General features: G+C 38.4%; 2 protein-coding genes across 3 annotated transcripts; both read left to right on the top strand.

The window, feature by feature from the left end:
- The first annotated feature begins 438 nt into the window (after positions 1 to 438).
- ppp1r3da (protein phosphatase 1, regulatory subunit 3Da) lies at positions 439 to 2,332 on the top strand. Of its 2 annotated transcripts, none has more exons than XM_062427553.1 (2): positions 439 to 498; positions 831 to 2,332. In XM_062427553.1, the coding sequence occupies exon 2, from the start codon at positions 858 to 860 to the stop codon at positions 1,779 to 1,781; it is 924 nt and encodes a 307-aa protein (XP_062283537.1). In that variant the 5' UTR covers positions 439 to 498; positions 831 to 857; the 3' UTR covers positions 1,782 to 2,332. The 2 variants fall into 2 exon arrangements, with proteins under 2 accessions (XP_062283537.1, XP_062283538.1); XM_062427554.1 differs by having other exon boundaries at positions 450 to 503.
- A 1,194-nt stretch (positions 2,333 to 3,526) lies between these two features.
- On the top strand, positions 3,527 to 22,665 carry sycp2 (synaptonemal complex protein 2). The gene is given in 46 exon segments (XM_062426650.1): positions 3,527 to 3,538; positions 3,695 to 3,823; positions 3,904 to 4,035; positions 4,107 to 4,211; positions 4,306 to 4,330; positions 4,812 to 4,897; positions 5,004 to 5,098; positions 5,204 to 5,238; positions 5,326 to 5,468; positions 5,594 to 5,646; positions 6,033 to 6,078; positions 6,273 to 6,377; positions 6,485 to 6,545; positions 6,873 to 7,021; positions 7,351 to 7,425; positions 7,772 to 7,852; positions 8,122 to 8,257; positions 9,817 to 9,953; positions 10,103 to 10,153; positions 10,419 to 10,482; positions 10,563 to 10,608; positions 10,745 to 10,824; positions 10,951 to 11,387; positions 12,196 to 12,323; positions 12,434 to 12,470; positions 12,548 to 12,618; positions 12,705 to 12,750; positions 12,844 to 12,887; positions 12,999 to 13,062; positions 13,213 to 13,378; positions 13,508 to 13,572; positions 13,667 to 13,846; positions 14,266 to 14,439; positions 15,106 to 15,255; positions 15,797 to 15,947; positions 16,693 to 17,000; positions 17,910 to 18,188; positions 18,347 to 18,398; positions 18,642 to 18,770; positions 19,554 to 19,747; positions 20,027 to 20,121; positions 20,368 to 20,467; positions 20,690 to 20,748; positions 21,895 to 21,973; positions 22,268 to 22,324; positions 22,546 to 22,665. Coding segments are annotated over 46 exon segments (4,983 nt in total). The 3' UTR covers positions 22,618 to 22,665.
- The last annotated feature ends 364 nt before the right edge of the window (positions 22,666 to 23,029 follow it).

The following is a 23,029-nucleotide window of genomic DNA, read 5'->3' as shown; positions in this document are numbered from 1 at the left end:
ACTGGCTCGCCGCTTGCGTCGGAGCTGAGCATCACGGGACTTGAAGTTCTGGCGCCTTTAGTTCACTCTTTTACACTAAATATTGAAACCGTCTTCGATGAATGCGTACTGTGGATACACAATGGCGAATTCATGTGTGGAAACGCCGAGCACTGATTTTGAGGCAATTCACCAGAAACACTGCACACATATACAGTTCATATAAAGTTACTCAATCTCCCATGCAGCGTCGGTGACTTTGTGGTCCGCTTGTAGGCTCCTAGTAACTGCGCGCATGTTAGCAGATCGCCATCGAGAGCACGCTTCAGACATGTATGAGTGTTGGAGAGCTACGAAGTCAGTCAGCACGTATAAATCAGGTGTTGTGACTGCGACCAATAGCGGAGACTCTGTGACGCACGGAAACGCGCAGCTTTATCATACTTTAAATGGACGATCAAGCTGTCAGGCTGCACCCAGCAGCTTCGATTTAAATAACTCAAACAACATCTTTATTGGGTGAGGTGATGTCAATGTCTCATTTTATCGAACCATATTAAAGATATTTTAGTAATGCTGTAACTGTCAGAGAGGGGCAGAGAGTATGCAGTCTGGCACGTACTCCTAGAGTATACGCCCACTATCTCTTTCCTGTTGTGACTGTTAATGTATTATCACGTGCAGCAACAAAATAGTTGATCTTAACAATTTAGCCTCAAAAGATTACGCATTTTCGTGTAAAAGATGGGCAATGATATTACAGCTGGGTCAGTATGTTTTTGATGGGAGTGCATTTTGAAGATGGCATGTTACATAATGCTAATAAACTGTGTTTCAATTTTTCTTTACAGGTGAACAGGACACCATTTTCACAGAGGATGGATCAAGGGTGGTTTATTGGACGTGAGAGGATCTCCTCTTCAAACTCTGAACAGCAGATGTCTAGCTCTTGCAGCAGTTTCTCAAGACCCTGCAGGACTATCAACCTGACTGAGATGCTGCAAGCTAACAAACCTAATGTAGAAAAGAAGCCAGTTCCAATCCGCCCCCCAAACTCCAGAGTTTCTGTGTCAAGAGATCAAGGGCTCCGCCGCAGTCTCTCCTGTGAACCTACACCTAAACCCATAATCCGAGAAAGGTCTCACTCTCTGCCTCCCACCACAGTAAAGAAGAAGCAATGCAGACATGTTGGTGTAAGGTTTGTTGACTCTTTGGGGCTTGACCTGGAAGATATAAAGCATTTCAAATCTGGAGATGATCCATTTGTACCACATCATGTTACCTTTAGATTGTTAATGGCTGCAGAGTTGGCAGATGGAAGGCATTTGGAGATATCCTTGCCATACTTAAAGCCAGTTTTTGCCCTACAACCTGGCGACCATCCAGGGTTCCTGCAGCATCTCCATCAGCAAAAAGTGTGTTTGGAGAGAGTCTTGTGTTTTGAATTGGGTATCATTGGAATCACCCAGGTCCTCAATTTGGACTTTGAGAAAGATATCACAGTTCGCTATTCATTTACAGAGTGGAAGAACTGCACGGAAACAAAGGCCTCATGGGTTTCCACCATCACCAAGAACTGGGAAGGAGAAGGGGGCCAAATCAGTTATGATACATTTCGTTTCCACCTGCCTGTTCCTCCGTTCTTGCAGCCAGGAGCAGTGTTAGAGTTTGCTATCCAATACAAAGTTTGTGGGGCTGAATACTGGGACAACAATGATGGAAAAAATTATAAGTTGGTTTGCCATAACTATAAGCTCAATGTGCCCAAAGAGTGTGAGGAAAGCATGGTGCACTTCATTTAGGATGCTTACTAAGGGCAGAAAAACTGTTTAGAGCACTTTATGACTGTTGCCAGCAAGATCTAGTTAAAATATATATACTACACTCTAACTACACTGTAACTGTAGGATTTATTTGAATCAAGTTAGACTCAGGCTTAACAGTTAACTCTGGACAAACAAACAAACACTAGTGCACTTATATTTGATGCCAGCGTTATTGCCATTCTTTTATTTCTTTTGTAAAAATGCACAGTTTTGTTTGATTTAGGCTATTTCATAAAATGCACTTTAATATGGGATAATCCAGTGAAAATGACAACCACTGAGCATTACATAATTATACAGTGAACTGAAATTAATGCAGTTTAGTTTACTGTTTCCTCCAGCTGGGAATTTGACATAAAAAAATAATAGTGTGCAATGCAGGACTTTGGTCTGCTGGACTATTTTGCTCTGTGTTCAGTTCATTCTGGTAAAATGTTGTCAAACCAAATGTCTAAACCATGCAATAGATACAAATGTATTTTAATAAATCAGAAATTGATACACTGATTATTTACAATAAAACACAATTACACATATCAGTTTGTATTCTTGTGCAATAATAATGTTTTTTATTGATAGCAGAAGCTCCACCTGTCCTTCAAGATATCTACCACTTAGCCTACACTAGACCTCTTTTCTGGCCTCTCTGTAAACTAAATTGTATTTATAGCGACAATATACTCTGAAACACAGTAGGCCTATCTGTCGATATTTAAATTAAAAGATTAAAAAATAAAAATAAAATCTATTTATTGTAATCACAACATGTAGCTCTCATGGACAAGAGCTCCAAGTGCCCATGAACCTTATAGGAAATGTAGATTTCATCTTAGTAAAAGATGACTACTACAATCCAAAACAGCTGTATAAACCCATTCAGCTTTAAATATTGTACGAAACGAGACGTGTTCAACTTTTCAGAAAGACTGTTGAATGAATCACTCTGTGAGAAACCTCAATGGGTTTGACATAGACATATATAAACGTGTAGCCTATATGTCTGGTTTCACAAACAGGATCGGACGTTAGGGACCTGTGTTGCGCATGCGCGCTGAATTTAAATAATTCGCGCCCTCTGCATTGAAAGGCTGCCAAACTGTTAGAAAAACGGGTGCTGAGTTTTAGGGAGACTTCACAGTAAGTAACATTATGTTATAAGATCATGTAAATCTGATATTGTATCCCCGTACTATTTTACTCATTCAGTGGTTTGTCAAATTGGGTTTTCTATTTTCTCTTCGGTCAAATTAACTTAATAAATTATGGTCTGAAATTAGCTGAAGCGAGAGTCAATTTAATGGTAAAGTTAGCTAGCATGAACAGCAGGTAACATACTCCCCAAAATTAAGTCACACATTGGGCTAAATTACATGTCAAACATAACTTTTCTATAAATAATTTGATCTTATGTACAATACTACATGAAGCACTTAAGGTAGGTTTCGTTCATTTTTGACGGATAATGCTAACCACCTAACTTTAATGTTAACAAAATCGTTCCCACTAAAATTACATTAGTAAGTTAAGTGTAATGTCAAATGAACATTGACAGCCTAGTAACTAACAAAACACAAATGTGTTTACTTTCACCTATTAAATAAGTTAGTTTGTATTTGTGGGATGTGGTTAGCATTTTAATTTTTTAATAGGCTGGTTGATGTTTGCAATTCCCTTACGAAACAGTCACTCTGAGGACAGCAGACCCTGAGTGGCAGTGAGGCATGACGGGATCGGTAGGAGGAATGGCACCGAATCAGCACACACAGGTGGGAAGGAAAACTTTTAGCAACTGAGCATAATATCCATGTAGGTCATGCACGGACCCATGTAATATTTGTTGTTTAAGCACGGGTGAAAAGCACATTTTGATAAATCGTTTTCATGTGCAGTTGGAGAAAGTCATTGAGAGTGGGGATGTCCAAGCACTGGAAGTATTCTTGCAAAGGGACATATATGAAGGGACCCCTATAAAATGTTCTTCACAGTTTCTCACCAAACTGGATAAACTTATCAGCAAGGTAAGATGTAGCATAGCATGATCACTAATATGCATGCATTGTTTAGGTTTACTGAAACATTTTCTATATTGTTTATGCAGAGTTTGGACCAAAACGATCCCAAATCAGCTAGTTTGGGTCTCGCTATCATCTACAAGTATGGGACATATCTGAAAGTACCCAGTGGTGGTCAAGGGCTGCCAGAAATAATAGCTCAAGGCTTGATCAAAAAGATAAGTATATATTTAATGCACAGTAGATAAATACACGTTATCAGTTGTTGACTGAATCTGGCTTTGTACACATGGTACAGTGGTTTGGGAAATGCAGGCAACTGTGGATCCAGTGCGGCCCACGGTGGGATGAGACCTTGTTCAACCTTTCTGAGGACTTCTTTGAAGCCTTAATGGTGAGCTATTGTCCAACATTAAACCACACTGTAAAACATTGTACCACTCATGTCATAATGTAAAAACTTTTTTTTTCTTTCCTCTGTGTTACAGGTGGTTCACGAAGCATGCAAAGAGGGTATGCTTGAACATTTCTTGTATTATGTGTGGTTCACTCTTAATACGTGTTTCACATTCAATAAGCCCTTGTTAGTAACCAACTGGAAATTAAAACTATTAGTCATATATTCCGTCTTCAATGGCAACATTTTTTGAAACCTGTAATCTTGTAATCAAGTGTAAGCTCAAAACTACAGCATCTCTTGAATCTCCTTGTTATTCCACAGACAGGGATAGTGTTAATTCTCACTACACTAGTGTCAACATTTATAATTTTGATCTCACTATACCACTTTTTGAAGGTACTATCCAATTAGTGATTGTTAACATTGTTTTGAAGAAACTATCCCTTACAAAGTGAGAGATCATAGTAGCAGATTTAAATGGAAGATAGTTAAAACATGTTTCTTAGTTTCAACACTTTCATGTGAAACTTGGTATAGTATATAAGAAAAAGCTTTGTCTTAGTTCATAGTATTGCCTCAATATGCTTTTTACAGGAACATATGAAATTACCGAGTGTTTCCTGTATCCCGTTGGTCAGTTGGTAGTAGACCCCAGAATCTACATCCTCATACAAAAAGAGGTTTGAGATAGCTTTAGTAACTCATTTTTTGGAGGAGCATTAAAAAAATTGTCAGGCAGGTGTTTACTCACAAATTAACCTCTGTTGATTTTATAATGTCTCATAGGCGATTCGTAAATTTAACATAATTCTGGACAAAATCCCAGTGGAGCTTAAGAAAGAGAGGAAGATCCGAACATCACAGGAGACCTCAGAGATCATGTATGTTATCGTAGTTTCCTCATAGTGAAGATCAACATTACTAATTTTTTACAGTATCAACACATTCTTCAATTCTCTTAACTCTTGTTTGTTTTATTTCTACAGGATCAAGCTGGCTGGTCAGATATTAGAGAGTGGAGGTAAACTTTTTATAAATAATGCAGTCTCTTTTTACCCAGAACCATATAAAGACACATAAAATGTACAGCACAGTCTGTTTGTGCCAGATTACGACTTTCAGACAGCCCTGATGGAGGCACTGTGCCGAATGGCCAGTCCTGACCAAAGGAAGGAGCTGGCAGATCGTTGGTTCAGCATGCAGCACGTGGCCAATGCCTTTGTCAAGATCCATGATTCTGAGTTTGAGACGGTAAAAACATAGTATTTATCCCATATGCATGCACATTTTGTTGCACTACAATGGTTATGTAGTGTAATAATATTGCAACTTTAGCATAGTTATTTAGAATTTAATGTAAATGTATTTTACTTCAGGATTGCCGCAAGTTTCTGAACTTGGTGAATGGGATGCAGGGAGACAAGAGGAGGTACACACATGCCATAGCCCAGTGCTTCTTTGTGCATGGTCTGAGGAACTTGGGGGGGTCACAACACAAGAGCAATCTTTCAATTTAACTGTTAACTGTTACTATCACATTTTTGACTCTGGCACAATGAAAGAAAGAATAAGAAATATAATAATAGTCATACTTGCCTAATGATAACATGCTCACAAAATTAACAGTGACGTAATTCTTTGCCAAATAATTTGCAATATTGCCTTTACATTAAATCCTAATATATAATTGGGTCTTTGATATGATAAGGGTTGGGAACATAAACCATAACTGACTCAACAACACTTTATGTTGTTTATTGTAATGCTGATGACAGATGCAAATAACTGAACAGAAATGTCCTTTCTGTACTGCAGAGTGTGTTCCTACCCTTGTTTGGAGGCTTATCTGGACAAGCATGAGGTCAGTATAAACATGATTACTAAGTCTGACAGTACATTCAAGGAAATGATACAGAAGTTACCAGGAAGCTCCTGTCTTGATGCAGTTAGTTTAATTGTTAACTTAGTTTATATGTAAGATGGAATGTCACAATCCAGAATGTACTCCTAAGTGCATTAGTAGGTGTGTTGAAAGGATTGTGGTTATATTGTCAGCTGCTGATGCCAACTGATGAGAAACTGGATGAATTCTGGATTGATTTCAACCTTGGCAGCCACAGCATCTCCTTTTACTTTTCTGTGGCTGACGAACAGGCACAGGTACCGCTAGATTAACAGTCAATCCATAAAGTTTGGTTTTAATTTACATTTACATAGCCAAAAGTATGTACATCAGAGCCTAACGGAGTGATTTCCCCTTCATGTAGGAGGGCCAGTGGGAAACGATATGTATAAATGAGAATGAAGTCCAAAGCTACACTGTTACAGGTAATCAGCGTACAAAGAACACTGTATTTACGTTCTCTTAGCCATTTAGCTGCAAATGTGACCGACACAGCCAACACAATTATGTATAGTGTACTATGACATTATAGCATCCATCTGTGAATGCATGCATGATAAATGAATGGACTTGATAATTGATCATGTGTGTCTTTTGCTTTTAATCAAGAAAAGAGCATAAGAGATGAAACAAGAGCGATAAGCTTGAAAATACTAAATAAAAATAAAATACTATAATATCCACTGTTGATATGTGTGTGATAGATTTTTTTTTGTGTGTTGCGTAATTATATAGTGTTCTTTTATCTCCAGAGAAGGGCAAGAGACAAGTCTTGCAGTTAAACCTGTCAGAGGTGGTGGTCGTGGGTGCGGTTGAAGGATCAAGTCTCACCATCTACTTCAGCTCCTCCTTGGACATCCTGCAGGCTGCTTGCAGCGTCTATGGACAGAGCAAAAACAAAGTAGAGAGGGCTTGCCTTTTTCACTATCCTTCTTGGGCATGATGCTTATAGTGATATTTGTTCTTTTTTCTTGTTAAACCAACATATATATGTATAACTATGACTATTAAATTTCAGATATACAATAGTGATATTGAGAACTATATTACATTTGCACTTGGTTTTATTGTTATTTATTTTTTCAATCTTAGAGGTCATTGTCAATAAACACTTACTAGCTTGCATAAGTTGTAACTGCCACATACTTGCTTTGGTTCGAAGCAGTCTTACTCTAAGTGTGATTATAAGGAATTTGTTAATTTGCATTAACAAGCATCTCTTCCTGTCAGGGCTTTGTAGGAAAAACCAGCAAATCTATAGTGAAGACTACAGTCAAAATTATAATGGACGAGAACAGCTCCCAGGTAAACAATGGTCTGTCAACAGTATGGAGCTATGAAGCGGTCAGTGTCGGTTGTAACGAATGCTAAAATGTATTAATCTGGCGAAAGTTGGGGCAGGTGCCCATTTACAGATAGGAATGGCTGAAGTAAGGTTTGAGATCTTCTCTGATGAAATTGTCAGAATACAAGTTGTAAGTTGCCTACCTGCAGAAAGAAAAAGTATGGTGTGTGTTTGGCTACAGAAATGAAGTTTATATTAATGGGAAAATCTTTTGAACAATTTGATAATACTGTATAATAAATACAAACCAGAATTATAGCTGTGAGGTGTTTGTGCATGTTTTTTACTGCATGACACTCCATGCAGGTTGTTCCAGAAAGCCAGGTGTCCCTTGGTGAAAGTGAGAAAAATACTGCCCCCTACCTTTTACCTACCCCATCTGCACTTGTCCAGGTGAAGGTTTTGTATTGTCTGTTAAATCAAAGTTAAGGGTAATATACACTCACATTTTTATCCCTATTGACTGCTGAATTTCTGTCTTTCTATTCTGTATGTGTATTGTATGTGTATGTGTATGTATGTATGATCATGTGCTGTTAATTTAATGTATGAATAACATGAAATATTTTTTTAGATTCTTTGAGTACACTATTTAAATTGATCATTGTAGGAGGACATTATAGATTCACAGACAGTCATTCTGATTGTCCATCCAGATCCAGACTCCAGCCAGGATGAGGTTTTCAGAGTCCACCACCTTCATCAGCAGCTGCAGTGCTGGAGGAAGTGTGCATGGTGCCAGTTCACTCTCTGCTGTCATGCAGTCAAGTAGGCTATAAATTATTAAGAAGAGTTGTCACACCATGTCCAGTATTATTTTATTGTCTCTTTGGTATCATCAGTCCTTCAAAAGTCTTTAAAAACCCAAACATTTGAAATAAATTGATTTAAAAATGCACTACTACAGTTATTAATCTTAGCTGTTTTTGCAGTGGATTCACATATATGTGTGTACTGCATATCCAGGCTTTAATTAATAATATAAATAATTTTTATATTCCCAAACAGATACAGTAAACAATGGATTCCTGTTGATAAAAGTTTGTTTGTTTTTTTGTATAACTGGGCCCTGTAGTCTGGGAGGAAACAGTCACATCTAGTGAGATAACTAAACTGGTTACATTACAGTAAACACATTTTTTACTTGGTTGCTTTGTTGACACATAAAATAGAGAGAAGTGCATTTTTGAAAGTCTTTTGGGATTTAGTTAAGAGTTTGTACGTGAGTTAATGCGTCTAACTGACAAATCCATCCTTAACAGCTTGTCTACTTAACATTTATCAAGATAGTTTTTATATTCATATTCACAACTATATTGTTTTTAATTTCATATTCACAACTATATTGTTACCCAGATCATTCTATACAATTTAGTTTAGTTTTTCATACTTTCTTTATGTGAGTGACCATATAATGGCAACTCTCCCGAAACCACGGCCGTGCCACCGAGCACTTGCTCTTACCACGTTCACCGCAGCACTACAGGGAAAAAAACAAACTCGCCGAACCCAAAGGGTTCACGCCGCTATACCTAGCAGGGGATTATACACTCAAAAACTTCAGCACCAGCTGACACTCACCCGAACCCCTCAGCACCACGCCTAACGGAGAGAGAGAAGAAAGGGAAAAAAAACACTATCAAAACTAATCAACTTACTAATTACTGTATCTCCAAACAACCACTCAAGGCTTCCAACTTACGCACTGCTAACAACACAACTCCGTAGTAACTTTGATGACGTCAGCCCATTCACAAAACGACTGAATGACGGACAGAGCCGGCCTACCTGGTTGCGCACACCAGGACAAACTCAACCACTTAGCGTGTACTCAAACACACCAGCAACCAAGACACGTGTGACCACTTCACACACTGTCAAATTAACCTATCCAAAGTTACTTTTAAAAATCCAGGCACGCACAAGCCCCCACTTTGTCATGACCCGGCTCGTGAGCCATGACAAAAAAGTGGAGATACACAGAAACGTAAAAACTTAAGGAATGTATTTATAACAAAACAAGATAAATAATAACAATCAAGTAAAATAACTAAGAATTAGGCCGAAGCCAACCAAGTCAAAAAGGGGTGCCGTCAGGATGGAGCCGTGTGAGAGCTGACAGCCAGATCTTAAATAGGCCACCCACTGGAAGACTGGCCAGGTGCTCCCAGTTGGCATAACTAGGCTCCGCCTACCAGCCAGGTACCTGAAAGAAAAACAAAGAAAACACACCAAACAGGCCCTGCTAGGCAGGGGGCCGTCACAATAAATAAAAGAAAATCATGTAGATTTCACTCTCAACTATACTACTGTTCTATTTTCCCTGTTAGACACTCCAGCTATTGGTAAAGGGAAACCATCTCTGGAGATGGTTCGTTCAAGTGACAGGCAGAGCAAAGTTAACCTGGGAGAGCTAAGGACAACTGCTAAGACCTGCAATCATAGCGCAACACCTGGCAGCACAAAAGCAGGTGGCATGACAGAGCAGGTATGACACATTCTGAATATATACTGCACTTAACATTACAACATAGTATGTGTAATTTTTCAAAGTACTAATCACTGTTTAAAACCGAGCCAAAATGTGACCCCACTTTTAATTAATGGTTTCTGTCCCAGTCTGATGTGTCTTCACAGAGCAAAGCGTCCAAACAGGCCATCAAGAATAAGGTTGATATGAAGAAAAAGGTATAATCATCAAATTATTATGTTTATAAAACTGATACAACTGAACTATGAACACAGTAGGATTGCTTTTGTTCTAGTAACGACATGTATTAACTATTAAGATGGAGGCCCATGTAATGTTTGAAACCATTGTACCTAACCATTTTGTCAATCAGGATGTCTCTTGCAGCTCTTGCATTTGTTTTATTTTTTAATAACAATGGAAGGAAAGTTGTACAAAATATGTTATGCATTTGCATTTGTTGTGTGTGTGCTTGTTTCACAGAACATACCACTGACAAAAGCTGTAGATATGGTTCTAGCTGGACGAGGGGAGGACCAGTCTCTAGGTATTGTATTGCTACACTGTTTGACTTAAATGTATTCCTTCAGTGACTTTTAAACCCATCACTGATCTTTTTACTTACAGAGAATGGTTTTGTGCCTGACAGCCAACCCAGAACTGGGAGAAGCATGTAAGCACTAAAAGGAAACTCCATACTGTTTTCAAATATTCTGTCATCAGAGTAGCCTTCTTCTGATAGGTAATGTTGTTTGTGTATTTTGTACATAAACTGTATATCTAAACAAGCTTATGTGTTCAACTTGTAGATTTTCTAGCTGGAACAAACTGTCAGTTTCTGAAATGCTAATGATGCCGACACAGAAAATAAACTATCTGCCAGTAACTGGTAAGCAAAAAAGTCCTAAAATACCTCACTGTCTCTAGGACTTCACTAAATGTCATGCATATGAAAAGCTAGTAACAACAACTAGGTAGTTAATAAGAAATGTCACCAAATCTTTTCTCTCTGTAGATTCTTGTTCAAGTTTGACACAACAGCCAGAACATCTGGCTTCTGGCCAGAAATCGTCTGCTCAAGGCTCAGGCCCAATCAAACAAAAGGAGCTCCATGTCCAACTCACCCAGCGCCTGCAAGAGGTCCTCAATGACAGGAGCCAAAAACCTGCCTTTCAGAGGCCAGCTGCAGCCCAGAGGAAAGTGTGTGATATCAGAGAGGACTCGAAAGGCAGAAGCTCTGCAGACCAGCGTGGCTCCACATCGTGTACTTCCAAAGAGCAGCAGGCCAAGAGAAATGGCCCGGCCAGAGGGAAGAGCAAAGGCCAGATGTCATTAGAGGCAGATGCTACTGCAGTCAAGGCTCCAGTCAAGGCCTCCACAACCAAAGCTCTGCAGGAAAAAACACCAAATGTTAAAGTTAAAACTAACAGGGCCCTCTCGAGGAAAGAGACGGTAGGAGCTATATAAGCTTTTAAGCAGCTGTAATCAATATCTATATAATAATGTATAAAATGACAAATTGTAAAGTGAGAAGCCTTATCGTAGTGATGAACCTACAGAGAAATATCAGCTAACTCTTCAGTTCCCCCAAGTCTATGGAGCTTTAGAGTGGGTTTCAGCTCATCTATAAGCTGTCTGGCTGGAAGCTTGACTGTTTTAATTCACTCTCATACTATCATTTTTGGCTGCAGCAGGCAGCTGTTTTCAGAGAACCTGCTGTATACTACCTGTTCAGCACCAAATGGCAAGCAGACACAGTTAGCGAATTGCTGGTGGAGCATTTAGCAGCTAAAGAGTCAGATATTTCCCTCTCTTGATAGAGACCAAAAACAGCTCCAAAAGACAGAATATATTGCACTTACATTCACCAGGCGGCTAGAAACACAACTCTAAATGAATGATGAAGTTGCTCCAGAACTGCTGAATGTCTACATAAGCCATCTGTTTTCTTTGCTCTCAAGTGGCCAAAAAAATGAGTGATTGCAAGATTTGGAAAGATGAGATCTGGAGCACATGGTAACAGTAAGAGCTTTTATTAAGCTGCTGTACCTTAAAGATCTTACTTTGGCTGTGTACTCCAGAGCTCAGCTTTCGAAATCCTGACCCAGTTGTCCTGTTTGTTGAGACACAAGTTTGAGCTACAAATTGACTGATGCACTGATGCCTTCACCATTAGTTACAGCTTAATCTCCATTCTGAGGCTCTTAATGTTGTATTAGCATCTATTAGGATTGTCACATCTTCTTCTGTATCCCATCAGAGAGATGCAGAAGTTGCAGGCAGCATGGTGAAGCTCATATCTAGCCGTTATGAGATTAACATGAAATCCATAGCAAAACCTACAGTAGAAAATATCTCTCAGTGCTGGATCCCTCCACTTGTCAGCAGGTATACACACTGATGATTATGGGCTACATTGTGTTTTACTGTAGTAAATGAACAAATGCAAATGCTGGCAGAACAGTGCCACTCATTGACTGTTTGTGTTCTTGTAACAGGCCCATCTTCAATATGAGTTGGCAAACAAACGCTAAAGTAAGTGATCACTACTCAGTTTATACTGAGGAATAACTTTAACTTGATTTACTTAATATTATTTTTATCTGCTGTAGAGAGAAGATTTTGGAGCTGTAAGCTTAATGAAATCTCACAGCAAAACCACAACAAAGTCCACAAGGCAGAGGTAATATTGTATTATGAAGCTAAAAGATTTGAGGAACATTTTGACATTTCAGCACATGAATGTAATGCCTTTTCTCTTTTGTACAGACAAGATATATTTGCATTCAACATTGATGCACCATTGAGTATTGGGGTACATATTACTGTTTGTTATTTTATATCTTTGAATACATTACACCTGAGTACTTGGTATGCCACTATAGTGTATGTTTTTATTGCTCTTTAGGGAAAGGACAAAACCTTCACTAGCACCTCTGCATTATCAAGCAGGTAGGTCTGACATTTGAGAATGGACCATTTAGAAATATAAATGTTGAAACATAAACATTTTTCAAAATTTTGTAATCAAATCTAATTATTATTACCCATGTTGTTTGGCAGTGACATCCATGAATCTTCAGTAGCCCTCACCACAACCAAGACAAGACAACAACCTATGGCAAAAGTATACTTTCATTGTAGTATAGGTTTTAGAGACTCTGTCACACTGTCTCTGTCTCTTTATATTTATTTAATAATCTGTACAACTATTTATTATTATCTATTTATTCATTGCTTTTTCTTTCTCTTTCTCCCGTGTGCCACTTTGTTGTAGGAGAAGAGGTATGTGAAGAAACACCTGTTTAGTGACACAGACACAGACTATGCCATGACAGAGGTCAGCTGGTTGAGGGAGTCAAGTAGGAAACCCAAACCCAAAGTTACCAAATACTCCAAGTCGGTGCCCGTCAAGCCTAAAGCTCTGTCAACTCATACTTCATGTAGGTTATTTAAACCACTAAAATATGCTGCTCACAATTTTAAAGTTATCATATTGAGACTGAATGTTGATGTAATGGTTTGAGTTAATTGATATTTCCATAAACAGTATGTGCTTTCCTTCATGGCAGTTGAATCCCCAGATTTACCCCTGGCCTCTCCAAAACCTGTAAAGGGCAATGTCAAATCCAAAAAGGTAAGGCAGTGTTTTTTGTAAATAATGTGCTATAAGCCTGTGATGTACTATCCCAGTCAGCCACAGTGTGTCATTGTTGTTTAATCAGAAGAAGCCCGATGTAAAGAAAGCCGTGGAACAGCCAAAGAAGACAGTGAAGCCAGCAGCAGCACCCGACAGACAACATGCAGGAGGCAGGAGGCCCCAGAGAGCTGCAGCCACCACATCCAAGAGCTATAAAGAGCCAGACACTGATGACAGCCAGTCAGAATCAGAGAAGCATCTGGCTTCCAAGGCAAGAGACTTCCTTTGCTTGTCTTTTAAAAAGAACATTAAGTACTGTGAATCTGCCCATATCAATTTGTGATTTGGTGTTTTGTTCATTTAAGTAATGCAACAGTGTGGTCAGTATTACAGTGATGTTGAAATAGTCAAATGTGATGTTGAAATAGTCAAACAAATAATAATATTTAGTCACAAATAATGATGCCCAAGGTGTTGCATACCTTGTTACACAGTTGTACAGACTACAGTACAAACATGATGTCAAAAAGGCGCATTCAAGCATTCATTTGAATCAAGTCATAGACACTTGTGGGACTCACTCCATGCTGTTTGGAGTACTCACAGTTGATTACTGTAATTTCAAATTATGGTAGTTGTAGTGCTGTTTCAGTTGACCAAAATCATACTGTCTTTGTCCCCCTATAATAGTACTCCTCTACTGATCAGCTGGCGAAAACTGAGAAAAACAATGAGACTGCTAAGATGAGGAAGAAAAAGACTGGCTGTAAACAACCAACAAAAAGCTGCTTGAAGCTAGAGAACAACTATCATAGCAGCCAGTCAGAGTCAGAATCTGTGTCAGAGCAGCCACCAATTTCCAAGGTAGGGGCCATTGAGTTTATATTTAATGTTATCCTGATCAAGTTATTAATTACATCATAAAACATGTATCCTGTCCAACATATATCACTACATTCTCATAAAGTGATCAACTGGGTTAGCAATTTGCTAACTTGCTATTATGATTTATAGTCAGCAGCAGAAAGCTGTGATTGCATGTGAATTGTGGGACTGTAAAACTAAAATGTTCCAAACATTTATTTTATGTGGCTTTGGTAATTACATGAATAATGTTACATTATTTTAATGAAGTAACAAACATTGAAAAAGTAGCTTGGTATTTTTCATTAGGTAGCATCCATCAAAAATCAACCAAATGTGTCTATACCACTACATTGGAGCTTTGCAGTGAACTCCACATAGGGATGTGGTTAAACACCCAGCATAATAGGTGTTGTTAGAGCTGTTTAAAAAAAATCACATTGCCTGGAAAACAACAAAGGGTGAATTCAAAACGACTTTTGGCAGACAGTGAAAAGTTCCTGAGCTGTGTAGAATATACAAGAATGCTGGCAGTATACTGGTAACTATGTTTGCAGTGTGAATACAGAATAGCATAATGTTTTTAATTTGTTTACTCTGTCATTTTAACATCATAGTTCTGTTAATATTTGATTGTTTCATTCCTTTTTGCTTTGCCTCCAACAGAAATATTTTGCAGGTCAGCAGGGCAAGAGTGAGAAGACTTGTCCAGAGGTTCTAGAGGTAAAGAAGAGAAAAAACACCTCTGAGCAATCTGTAAATAGGAGACAAGACTGCAACAACCAGTCACATTTGAAAAAGCCATCTGGTGTCAAGGTGGGAGCCAGTTTTCTATTTAGGTCATTCCAGCTTAACTTTTGGAAAGTATTACGTTATGTGAAGTAAACACTCCCGATGATATTTGTTTATTGTGATCATTTACTGTTAACAGTCCGTTTGGAAAATACTTGATAAATTCTGCAGAAAAAGTTATATAGAAAATAATATAAGAATTCTCACCTTATCAGACAACTGACAGATGTTCATTTTAGCAGATTTTAGAGGTTTATATGTATATTATATTTACAAAACATGGACAGGGAATGAAAATTAGCACGATTGGCTTTTTGCATAAAACTGACAAAGCAGATATGTTAGGAGGCATGTTAAAACAGGTGCAAGAATATACGTAATCTTAATAAAATGAATGGAAATGTGATTTTGTTGGTTTGTGCAAAATGATAGCATTTATAGATACAATATAATATATATAATTTCTCATCAAAAGATGTCAAAATATCAAGATGTTACCGTGTCTAGAGTGGGTTTTACACTTGTTAGCCATCATATATAACAGAAATGCTCATTCTTTCAGCAGCAGAGGCCTGAGAATGTTCTTCAAGAAACAACAAAGTTAAATAAGACAAATGTCATTCCTGCCCAAGAACAGACGAATGCATTGGAAGAGTCCTGGGCTGACCGGCAGGCCCTGTTCTCTCCCTGCCCTCCTTTTATCGAGAGGATGAGATGTAAGACTCTGTGGAAAGCCACACATCCGGACCAGTTAGATAACTTTCATTTGACTTCTTTGACATGTTTCATGGTGGATCAAATGGTTTATTCATTTCATAACAGTGGCCACATATTTTACTCAATAGGCCTTTTGACACTTGTTGGTTTGGTGGCTGACACTGTTTCCTATCCAAATAGTTAGATAGATAGTGTTTTCACTGACTTTCTATAGTGAAGTGTATTATTTATAACTTTACAAAAAAATTGTCTATGAATAACGTGGGGTTTTATTTTTGATTATTTATGTGTTGCAGTTTGGTGACTCTACAGGCAGACTATTTTCTTTATTTTATTTTGGCTTGTAAAGTAAAGCCCTGTTCAAAAAAATAACTTTCACTTTTGAATGTATCATACCTGAAATGGACATATGTATAAAAGACAGTTCTTCCTCTAAAACCCACATTTTTGCATCTATTGTATGCAAAGCATTTACTTTACCTGCTTAGTCGTCAGATATTTTGTATTCACTTGTAAACATGTAAAACATTCTGTGTATGAATCTACGTTTGCACAGGCTGCATTTTCATTCTGAACACCTTTATGGAGAAATGTTTTAACTGTTATATAAATGACCCTATTGCTCTCCAACCTCTTAACTGTAAATTGATATGTAGAAAAGCATGTATATATTGACCTTCTACTCTGTGTTCAACTTCTGAGGCCAGCTGTTTGAACATCTGTGCTTATTTTGGACCTTCACAGCTGGTGAGAGGTCAGCCCCAACCTTGGGTTTGACCTTCTCCCCTATCCTCACCCCGCGGGGATCCCCACTCCCTGCCTCCCCCAATCCTCCCTGCCAGGACACCCCCTCGCCAGTCCTGCTGCTACCCAAGCCTCGCTCAACAGTCAGCAGTAAAGGACACTTTAAGCCCTCCTCGTTCTACAGTGCAAGAAAGAAGCGTAGCACATCCAAGACTCAGTCAATCCAGTCTGTGTCCCTTCTCCCTTCACTGACCTCCAGAGATCAAACCCCTGCAGCCGGACCTCCCACTGGACCAAGAGCAACAGAGGTAAAACAGCACCTTGTTTTTGTCCATGATGTAGCTCTCATGGATCTGTGTTAGAGGTTAGAATTGCATTCAGAGATGTTTAATGTAGCATATTCTACATGCTCTCTTTTACCCTGATATTATACAGTCAGTCAGTGGCATCTGGTATCATCTTAGAGGTGTTTAACAGCACATCTCAGAGTACAATTCTAATGGCTGACAGGGAATTTGCTGGTATTTATCATCTTTGAATGATTCACACAACTTTACACTACATGGAAATCTTTTACGTCACTTTACAGTCACATGAGAATCACTGGAGTGACATGAAAGGAGGTGCAAGTTATTAGACAACTGCAGGCCTTTGAAGACAGTAACTTAGTTGTTGTTTTTTTAAGTAGGTATGTGACCTGATCATTAATATATGAAATTCCCAAACCTGCTGAGAAAATGTAAGTAGTTAACATGAAGAAGTAATTCTTGCCTCCCTCAACAACCATTTTTTAGGGTTCTCTCTTTAAGCAATTAGGCTACATTGAATCATTTGGTTACATTGAATCAAAATTGAATTGTCAAACTGCTCAACTCTCAACTGCTAAATGGCCATTTGAGAAATTTGGCTTTCCGTGATTAATACATCATGTAATTATGTGGATGATGTTGGAATTCCACATGACGATCTGATCGATTAAGTAGCATGATTGAAATGACCTATTTAACTCCAGGCAGGCCAAATAATAGTTCAGCAACTCTCCATCTACGCCTCTTAATGTATGGTGAAAAAATGTCTTTTTCATTAACTGTCACTAATCTATGACATGCACAGTGATTAGATAACCACTAAATGAGTTGCCATATTTCTTCTTGTCCATCATTTTCTCATCACTATCTGTCCCTCTCCTCTCCTCCATTCCTTTATTTTGTTTCCAGACAAGTCCAGTCCAGCAGTGCCTATTCTCAGCACCTCGACCTACTTTGTCTCTGTCCACTTCTCCCCTGTTAACGTCCACATTCCTTGAGCTGGACAAGCCATCCATGCCCTCTCCTCCTCAGTCATCGTTCCATGAAGACACCGTCACCCATGGCCACATTTATGGCTTCAATAAAGTGTCTCCAGTATCTCGGCTGTCACTGAGCCAGTCATCAGTACTCAGTATTAGAGTTACAGACAGCCCTGCTGTGAGCCTGGCAGTGTCTCATAAAACAGAGGTAGGAAAGGCTTAAGACACTTTCATAACTTTATGATTATGATTGGATGGATGGACGGATGGGAGCACTGAAAGTACACTAAAGAGTAAATTAGTTTTTGTAATATCTGAATAGCAGTAGCCATTTAATAAATGATTGATTGTTCTCCATCCTGCCAGAAAACGCCATCTTCAGAACGAGACCTAACGTCTGCACAGCTTCATATCTCTGGTAAAAAGCCCTTTTGTGTCCTAATTTCCCAATTGTTACAATCTGACCCCAGAGCCCCTCTACAACTGAACGAGGTTGCAATTGAGAATAAATTATATCCAATCAAATAGTGATTGTAGTTACAAATTCCCTAAAATGTGGCTTCAATGCGGTGAGAGCACATATCTGTTTGAGAGGAAAACCTCTTTGTCAAGGAACAGTTGTACTGTAGGAAATGTATTATAATGTGTGGTTTTGGTACAGGACCCATTCGAAAGCGCCGCATCTCTTTGTCCAGTAACTCTGATGAAGATGAGAGTGAAGAGATGAAGAAAAGCAAGATGAGAGGGCAGCGTTCTCCTCGGATGAGGCCAAGGAAGTTGTTCAAGTCATGTAAGACATATCACTTTTACATAGTAAAATAGTGGCAAATTCAGTAGCAATAGCATCTCCTAATGTCCTGGTGAAATAACATCCGGGACATCAGTGCCAAAATGCACATGCAAACCTGAAAAACGTGCATTACTCATATAAATTAAAATTAATATCATCTTGTTTGTTTTTTTAGAATATGACTGCCATTGTTCTAATAAACCAATAAACTATTGTTTTAAATTTTCTGTTTTAATATTTAGGGTTATCTGGACCCCATAATGCATCTTGGTGATAACAACTACCAATCATTCAGAAATGCTTTTAGATTATTTACACACTATTTGCTACTCAAAACAGTATACTAATATACCTAAATGCAGCATTAGGTGTTAAAACATGATTCTAAGTACCCTTTTCCCTAGTTTTCACCAGACTTCACAGTCAGTGAGGGGGCAAGGAAGAGATTAAAAAAGGAATCTTATCTTCAAATCCAGTTTTCCAGAACTGTTCTGTTCACTGTTACAAAAGCCACAAACAACAAAGGTTACATTGGCTTAGATTTAAAAGCGGTAATTATGTGTGAAATGCAATTTAGGTAAATACATTATGTTGGTTTATTTTTTATAACAGGCCCTCTGAGGATATCCCTGCCACAGAGATGTTGTTTTGTTTTTTGTTTTTAATGCCTGCTTTTTCAGTTTTATAAGAAAACAATATTTGCAACCTGTAGAATTTAGAGAATATTTTACTTTTACACTTGAGATAGTCCTCCCAGTTTATCAGCAGATCTGTTATTCTTAGTTGCTGAGGTGCCTGCTGAAGTTGGGGTGAGCCGAGTGATGTCTTCTTCTCACACGGTGAGCTCCAGTCACTGGGAGGCTGAAGTGGCATCGGCAGACATGGACATGGATGAGGATTTTGACTTGCCAGACGTGGCTGTAAACCCAAGTAACCTGTGCCAGCAATTCAGCTCTGAGCTGAAGAAGAAGTTCCAGGTTGGACACACACAGTAACGCACATTTGTCTAGTCAGTGGGGCGAGAGAATATGCAGCAGCAAAAGGATGTAGATCCTCAGTTTCTGAAGCTCCAAGGACAGTTAACAACTCGGAAAATGTGTTATGTGTGACAAAGCAGTAACTTGCTTAATGTACTTAAATACTTAAAGACTTGACATCATAAATGTTTGTGTGCTCTATTTTCTTAATTCTGAGCCACTGAAATTTTAAATGATGGCCTTACTGAACCACTAACTATTTAATGTCTTTGTATTCAGAGCCGTTCTAAGATGATGGAGGTTTACAACAAGCAGTCTTTGAAGACTGTCCAGCAACATGTCTCCACCCTCAACATGCAAGTTACTGAATGCAGGTCAGTTAGTATGTATTTGGTGTTGCAAACAAAACACAAAGCTAATTTTTTTCCACAAGAGATTAGAAAAAGTATCATGCAAATTGTACTATCAAAGTTTGCCAACAAAAATAGTTTGTAGCTTAGTTTTTACCTTGGATTGGTGGCTGGTTGCTCGAGTATTTTGCAATCTAGGGAAAAAATATTTTAAGTTTCTTTTCATTTTTCATTTCCACTTCACTGGTTTATTTTCCGTCCTCTGTACAGGACTCAGAGGCTTGAAAAGGTTCAGAAGGTCCTCTTGGAAGAGATCCACAAACTGGAGCAGGATGACACTGTACTGAAAAACATGGAGAAAGACTTGACTGTAGGTCACCCTGTCCTTTTCTCTCTATTTCTTTCACTTTCTCTCTCTCTCTCACACACACACACACACACACACTCTCAATTTGTTACAATTTGAAGGAGAATGCTGAAAGTAATATTTAAAAAACAAAACAAATATGTCACCATACAATATTCTGTCATATGCGACTGTTATTAAATATGACATATTGATGTGATCAGTGTTTGCTCTGTGTTCTCTCAGATGAACTGGAAAAAGCAGGTTGTGGCGTTCCATTCTTTCCAGGAGCAGGATACCAGGAGGTGAATAAAAGGCCTAGTGTTTGTGTTTGTTGAAAGAGCCATGTTGTTAGATTCCCTCCACACTTTGATCATTGCAGTCACCACAGGCTTAAACTCAAATACCCTGTAAACGATTGAATAACACTCTTGTTTGCTATGTGGAACACAGATTAAAAAGCTTGACTGAAAAATGCATTTTTTACCTCGGGCATATCATCATAAACTAGATATGCACCCAACAGCACAAGCTATTTTTTGGAGGCATGTGGCCAGTGCGTCTTCTTTTGAATAAGCTGAGTTCACTGATGTTTAGAAAGATTTCCCCTCCCATTATCCAGCCAGGCACTCTGATTGCAAAAGGCCATCTGGTATAACCGAGGTCATGATGGCTTTTTAAAATAAATGGATGACCATGAAGTATTTAGATTTTTGTGAGCACCCATTCTCTACTGCAGAGGATGTTGGCTATCATTCAGATAGATAGATAGATAGATAGATAGATAGATAGATAGACAGATATGTAGTCATTTATTTTATGTTTGATGTGATTCCTTTTAGTGACTCGTGTCTTCCTGGCAAGGTCTTTCACCATATTTTGTCAATAGTTGTTTGTCATCTGGCCGTGTAGTTCCATCTTTCCGTCTTGACTGACTGCTGTAACATGAATGGTCCAATCTGTGCGTCCTTGATAGGCTTTCCACTTTAACAGGCACTGTTAGACATGTGTTTGATGTTAAATCACTGAATGAATTATATGTACCATGAATATAATTAAATTAAGCCACATTTTATATAAACTATTTGACTTCACAATAATTGTAATTGTGTCAAGTAAACCAGGAATCCTTTTCCACACCAAGTACACTTTTTAAGAGATAGAGCTTTCAATGTTTATCAGTGTAGCCTTGTTCCCCCCTTATTTATTATTTTTATTTTAAATGTATTTATCTGACAGGAACAATGCTCATTAACGGAAAACAGAACTGTAAGCTAGCCAGGGTTCACTTAAAATAAAAAAATGATCTGTTGCCTTTGGCCAGATGTTAAAAAGGCAACCTAAAATTAGTATAAAATGATATTTTTCCTTTACCTTTAACTTATGTGTTCTCTCAGCTTCTTCACCTATTCTTCATTCCGTTGCATGACTGTCTTTCTCCTTCCCTCCAGAAACGAGACCCTGAAGAATGCTCTCCAGAGTAACGTGTGTCACAGCTTGGAGTACGAGGAAAGAATATTCACATCCCAGGTCTGAGTCTCAAGCCTAAACTTCACAGCTAACATCTACTATGTGCTTTATTGTTTTGCTCAAGTGTTAGACACAGCCGTGTAAATGCAGAGCTCAGGTAGTTTTGAGTGTAGAGTTCATCAGTTTTTAGAAATAGAGCATGTCACCTCTGACTGTCAAGCTGTCTGTCTAGTCATTTTTTGCTGAGTGGCCTTTATAACATTTTGCTTATCTGAAGTTGTCCCCTGCTTGTCCTGATAATGTTGTATTCTGTTTCCACGACTAAAACACTGCTGCTCTGCCTGATGTTTTCAGATGTGCCTGATAAGAAAAGACATGAAGTCGGTTCAGGACAGACTCCTCGGAGAGATGGTGAGTAGACACGACTCAGTTGATCTTTCAGCATGGATTAAATCAAAACAATTAGGCTGGCACCCTCTCTCTCTCTTTCATTTGGTGTCCTTCACTCTGTCAGCAGAACAATGCTCATTTGAATACAGTCTTGAGAGGATTTATGACTCATGTAATGTTGTGTAAGGTTTTCAATGAAGTGTCATTCTTGAATTTTTCTTATGCTTTTGTACCTCTTGTAGCAAGATGGAGAGATCAAGAGTGTGAAGAGAGGTCTGCATTCTCTGTTTTTCCCTGATGGAGGCAGGTTTTGAGTTGACACAGTCCTGCCAAAGGTCCCTACACAATAAATAAGGTGTAATACACCACAACATACACACTGTCCTGTGTACTTCAGCAGTGCTAATTTAATTTACCAGCGTTTCCCTGAGGTGTTGATATTTCCAGGTTCTGCTTTTATAGTATCTGTATGTGTTTGTTTTTTTCTGCCTGGATGTGTTACTGTTACATGTTTATTTTAATGAGTAATGTTATGATTTTAGTGTTCTAAAAAGTACAGTACATTTTTAATACAAATTGCTGAATTATTTATATAGGTTAGTAGGATAGTAGTTAGGAAAATGTTAACTTCATGACCTCTTCAACCTGATTCTTAATTGAAAATAAAATTGTTTTAAAAAAACCGGATAAGTCATTCTTAAAAAAAGGCCTTGTATTTTGAAGACA

This window comes from Scomber scombrus, chromosome 10 (genome assembly GCF_963691925.1).
Source record: "Scomber scombrus chromosome 10, fScoSco1.1, whole genome shotgun sequence".
Classification (NCBI taxonomy): Eukaryota; Metazoa; Chordata; class Actinopteri; order Scombriformes; family Scombridae; genus Scomber; species Scomber scombrus.
This window is presented reverse-complemented; position numbering and strand designations above follow the sequence as displayed.